The sequence below is a fragment of the Larimichthys crocea genome, chromosome XV, assembly GCF_000972845.2.
Source record: "Larimichthys crocea isolate SSNF chromosome XV, L_crocea_2.0, whole genome shotgun sequence".
Classification (NCBI taxonomy): domain Eukaryota; kingdom Metazoa; phylum Chordata; class Actinopteri; family Sciaenidae; genus Larimichthys; species Larimichthys crocea.
Genome location: NC_040025.1, coordinates 21817040 through 21822668, shown reverse-complemented (window position 1 = coordinate 21822668; position 5629 = coordinate 21817040). Strand labels below are relative to the sequence as shown.

Below are 5629 nucleotides of genomic sequence, written 5' to 3'. Positions count from 1 at the left end.
CCTTTCTTTCATTTGCACTAAATCAACACTGCCAAACTGCTGTATATACTTTTGTACAATATATTTTATTTACTATTGCTATTTTATTATGTATAGTTTGTTCTTTATATTTTTATTCTTAAATTGTTGTCTATTGTCACTGTGTGAAATGCTGCTGCTGCACTGTAATTTCCCAGCTTGGGATAAATACTTTACTAATTTATAATGGGAAATTACAGTGCATTAATAATAAAAAATAATAAAGATTTTATAAAGATAGATAGATTATTATATTATATACTATACTATACACATTTTAACACCATATACACAGGTATAACAGTTAAATAAACCCAGTAACAGTGTAACAACAGACAATAAGAATAAACAGCAAAATATGTGAGTATTATGAAGATATAAATGCCCCATGTACTGGGAAATATACAGTACGTTTCTTATTTTTTGTATCACTTTTATGCAACACATTTCCCCACAGGATTACGCCACGCATTGACAAATTACTACTGATATATAAGCATGCTATAAACCCTTGTAGGTGTAGATGCAACCTACAGAACAATCATATTCTTGTAATACTTCTTTCTACCACCAGATGATGACAAAGAGACTAGAGACATGTGCCGTTTTATATTAAATTGTAAAAGTTTTAATTAGATACGGGTTTTATGCTTTATTACAGTTTTATGTGTTCACATTATAAAACTCCAATAATGTATCCTTATTACAACTTTCCATCCATTTTCCGTAACCGCGTATCCTCATCAGGGTCACGCTGGGGCTGGAGCCTATCCCAGCTGACTTTGTGTGAGAGGTGGGGTACACCTTGGAAAAGTACCCAGTTCATCAGAGGGCAAATAGAGACAAACAACCATTCACAGATACAGGCAATTTAGAGTCACTAAGTAACCTGTTAATGTCTGGGTGAAATAAGAATGAATATGTGTTCTGAGTTTGTCAAATAAATAAAATAAAGTGTTATTAACCAGCCAGCCAAATATGAAAATTGAAAATATGGACAAGTTTATGGACTGTGGGGGCGTGTCCCCTGAATGTGCTGAAGCCACGCCCAACATATTTAATGTATTTTGAAAGAAGCATCAAAATAGCCTTTACGTGCATGTCTTTGGACTGTGAGAGAACCCACACTGACACGGAGAGAATATGCCCTTACTCCACACAGAAAGGCCCTAGCTGAGGTTTGAACCAGGAACCTTCTTGCTGTGAGGCAACAGTGTTAACCACTGCACTGCTACCCCAGGTTGAGTGCTTTCACATTAAATTGTAAAAGTTTTAAATATATACTAAATAGGTATTTTATGCATTTAAAATAAGTTCTTCAATTACCATAAGAATAAGAAATAAAACAATAATACTATCTTATTTGCAGTGTTTTATAAATGGTTCTTTGAGCCCATTTGCTCTAACATTAACATGCTATCATTAAAAGAGTACATATAGTTAAAAATAAAGTTGCAATGCATGAAGTACGTAAAACATTCTTGGAAAAGTACTTTCCAGATGTACAACATCAAGGCAAACAGATAATGAATACAGTCTACTGAAAACTGTATTTTCATGACATGTGTTTTCGCTGTGAGTTAAGCATTGCTACCCTGGCTGAAAACATCATACTCCTTGTAGCGTAGGTAATCTTTCAGTCTGGGAGGAAGAGGAAGGAAGCTGATGAAAACTGGAGCTCTCAAGCGGAGGCGACTGAGATGCTCCCTTATCTGTAGCCGACACAGGTGCTTCAGGCTTCGCGCATTTCCTGAGTTCAAACAAAGTCAGTTAAGTCAATGGATTTGTGTAAAGTCATCAGTAGTCTTTTGCTGACATGTAAAGGATCGTGGCAGTTCTTACTTTGAATGTGACAGATCTCTGGCCACTGTTTCTGCTCCTCCAAGGTGTCCTTAAGTTTGGTGCAGAAGGAGACATGGTCGGTGTAGTCGAGCATGATGCGCACCACCTGAGCTGATAGGTGCTTAAGCCAGGCCACTGTTATCACCTCACAGAACTAGGAAAGACAAAGACACATGTGGCTGTGAACGTGAAAGCTAGAAAAGTGTTACTTCACTGGCTCCCCTGTGGAATTCATTCAAATCTTTTCAATTCATTCTTCTTTCAGACAAGCTTTGCCTCACCACCATGTCTTTGATCACTGAGTTCGTCCATGGAGGGTAGTCATGGGAACTGTCTCCATAGGGACAGTCAAAGCAACGCTTAACATCATATCCATGGTTAAGGATCATTCTCAGCATGACCTCGTCTTTCAAGGCGTACTGCAGTGCTGAGGGGAAGTGAGTAGTGTTGACGCGGGAGTAGTAATTTACATTTGCTCCAGATTTCAGCAATGTGTTAATCAGTTCATAGTTGCCCTGTCTAAGAGCCACCTGCAAACAGTTCATAGGATCCTGGTTCACCATTGCTCCAGCGTCTAACAGCAAGCGGGTGCACTGAAGATCGTTGTTGGAAACGGCAAAAAAGAGGGCAGATCTTCGCTCATCATCATAGTTGCGGCGCACCCTTGGGTGCAGCATGAAGTTTGGATCGTAGCCAGCTTTGAGCAGCATCTCCACGCATTGGGCATGTCCCCCAGCAGCTGCAGAATGTAGCGGACTCATCCCGCTTTCCTTGACAGCATTCAACTTAGTCACTGGGATGAGGTGCTCCAGTGCCCTGTCAAAGAGGAATCCTCATTAAAAAACATGACAGTGGTTCAATCTTTTTTTTTTTTTAGTGGGAACACTAGATGTTGTAACATAGATATTTCTCACAGTATGTGCCCATGGTAGGCCACACGGTGAATTGGAAGGTGTCCACTATGAAGAGGTACGTTGGGATCTGCTCCATGGTCCAGCAGCAAGGAGATTATGTCAGGGTTTCCTGATGCTGCTGCATCAAACAGGATAGTGCCTGACTCTGATTCACACCACACATGGGCGCCTACAAAATGAACATACATTTAATAGATGATTCCCTGGAAAACAGTATAGAAAGGTTATGGTTAGGTCTATTGCACCCTAAATTGTCTGCTCAATAACTGAAGTATTGAAACTCATATACCTTTCTGTATAAGGACCTCCACCACATTTAGATGTCCATTCTGTGCAGCTAGAGCAAGAGGGGTTTTCTGTTTGATGTCAGATGCATTTGGGTTGGCGCCAGACTCTAGGAGCAGATACACAAAGTTCTCCAGGCCTAAAAAGGCGGACTCATGCAGAGCGGTCCTGTTTAGTGGTCCTATTTGGTCTACTTTGGCATTGTAGCGAAGCAACAGTGTAGCCAAGTCATACTGGTCATTGAGAATAGCTAAAGATAGAGGAGAGAAAATAATTATTTTAAAAAAAGATATCTTTATGTGTCTGTAAAGAGAGGAGTGTTTTGTACTCAGATGTACCTGCCACTAATGGAGAATCTTGCTCATCGTTTTGGAGATCCGGGTTACAACCGTTCTGTAACAGGAATGTGGCGATCTCTCTGAGTCCATGAACCACAGCCAGAAACAGCGGTGTCTCACCCTTTAGAGTACGACACTGGGCTGCACCTGGGGGTGATGCTGTGATCCAAACACAAAACAATTAATCAACATGCCAGCATTTAAAAAGAGTCATCATTTTAATAACCTTACTACCTGAGAAGATAATCTCGAGTATCCTTTTATTCCCTTGCACCGCAGCCTCGTGCAGTGGGATCCATCCTCGTTCATCAACTCGGGACAGAGTCTCTGGTTGCACTGCCATTCGGTTAAGTGCGTCTTCATCACCTAAATATGAAGACAATATATCAGAACTTCTGGGAATTTTAATGATATCCTACAGCAGCGTCGACAGGCTAAAGAATTACATCAGCTCACCCTCTTTGATTGCTTTGAAAATCTCATCAGGGTCTTCACTGGGTTTCAGATCACTACCAAGAGAAATAAAAAGGATTCAAATTGTTTTGTGATACACAATGTACAGAGAGAGAGATTTAATACTGCATGGTTAGTGGTTAACCTTGGATTCAATCCTTTGAGCTTTCTATATTGAATCAGACTTTGTTCAATTATATATTGGGTTGCTTCATCTTCATCCAACTCGTCCTCCGATTGATAAAAGTCATCTTCTGTATTTGTGTTCATCTGTTACTCCAGACAGGGACAACAAGACAAGGTGTTGCTCTGGGGAAACACAGCCACAAGGTAAACAAGACCGTTAAATCTTGTACCTGAGAACTCGCACACCATTTGCAGCCCTGGATTCCACCAGGGAACAGTAAACTACAGCTCAGTGCAACTAAACAGAGAATAGGTGCGGTCAGCCTTATTCCTTTCATTAAATTAGATGTCAAAGTGATTTTAGTGGCACTAAAATGCTTTCAAAATACTCAATCTAATGATTTCGATCACCCTGTGAGAGCAGATCTCCTGCAGACAAATTACTGTATTTCTTTCTGCACAAATGACTGATGGGAACATTTCTTGAATATGAATGTAGGAAATATGAAGAAAACTTAACAACAAGAAATTATAAATATCACAAGTGCTATTCCATGACCTGGATATTTAACAACATAACCTGGAAAACCAACAGCTACAAACCATAAAGTCCAACAAGTTATCAATGCTGCAAACTCCACACTAACAATCTAGTTTATCTCCAGATGCATTATTTATTCGTTGTCTGGTGTTTACCTTCAGTCAAATGGCTGTGCCTTCGGTAGCTTTTACAACAGTAGAGCGAGTAGGATACCCACACATGCTCCAGCTATTTATATCTCTCCCACTATATATATCAGATCACGGGGTCTTCACAACCAGCCCCTTGCTTTGACCCACTGTGCACAGCAACAACTGGCCCCACTCAGCTCACATGCACATTCACCCATAACACAGAAGCTGTTATTAAAAAACAGCAGCTGTTATTAAAAAAACAGCAGCCATAATTAACCAGCAGAGTATGATGACATTGGCAGTTTGTGTGTGTGTGTGTGTCCTAAATGTCAAATTAATTCAATTTGAGATTTTAATCAAGTTGTGAAATTCAAATGTTATTACTTTATATCTTAAATACTGATGCTGAGATTGAGTTATAAATATGACTTGCATCTACTTCCAAGATGAACGGGCGTGAGAAATCAGCACAGGCCAACACTAGATCAGAAGTCAGCTTCTCCTTCAAGGCTTCAAAGCTCTGCTCACACTGGGGTGTCCATGCAGAACTGTTTTGTGTCTTACATTAAATATAACTACATAAAAAATGTAGTTTAGCAAAATATATAGAGAGAAATGAAATATGCCTTTAAACTTTGTATTAGGATTCTTTACAAATTCCTGTACATCTGTATTTTATTAATAGCAGCACTAGTTTAACATCAAAGTTGCTAGTTACTAGTGTCACAGAAATGTATACTCTACTATATATTTGTTTTATCATTATGTGTGCTTCCTTATATTATACTGCATTTGGTCTGTGCAGAGTGTGATAGTACTATCTTTTTTGATAGATAGAATGTTTACATACTGGTTAAAACGCGTTAAATGTTATCAAAGGCTAAGCTGTATGTGATTCGGCCTTCAGCTCTTTCTCAGAGGCTCTCCATATCAACCCATAGTTTTGAAACACATACACACATAACACCCAGAGTTGGT

General features: G+C 39.4%; 1 protein-coding gene across 1 annotated transcript; it reads right to left on the bottom strand.

Annotated features, from left to right (window-relative positions):
* Positions 1-1071: 1071 nt before the first annotated feature.
* asb14b (ankyrin repeat and SOCS box containing 14b) lies at positions 1072-4756 on the bottom strand. The gene is made up of 10 exons (XM_019258561.1): positions 4673-4756; positions 3996-4159; positions 3854-3906; positions 3632-3763; positions 3398-3556; positions 3064-3309; positions 2775-2943; positions 2142-2676; positions 1861-2014; positions 1072-1768 (listed from the first exon to the last, which is right to left on the bottom strand). Exons 2-10 carry the CDS (start codon positions 4118-4120, stop codon positions 1599-1601), a joined length of 1743 nt encoding a protein of 580 aa, XP_019114106.1. The 5' UTR covers positions 4121-4159; positions 4673-4756; the 3' UTR covers positions 1072-1598.
* Between the last annotated feature and the right edge of the window lie 873 nt (positions 4757-5629).

Bases quoted from the DNA above. Each gene is read 5' to 3' on its own strand.
- asb14b (XM_019258561.1), bottom strand. From the start codon at position 4,120: ATGAACACAAATACAGAAGATGACTTTTATCAATCGGAGGACGAGTTG. The intron at 3,907-3,995 runs GTTAACCACTAA...TTCTCTTGGTAG, and splicing joins CTCAAAGGATTGAATCCAAG to TGATCTGAAACCCAGTGAAG. The intron at 2,944-3,063 runs GTATATGAGTTT...TTCATTTTGTAG, and splicing joins GGAGGTCCTTATACAGAAAG to GCGCCCATGTGTGGTGTGAA.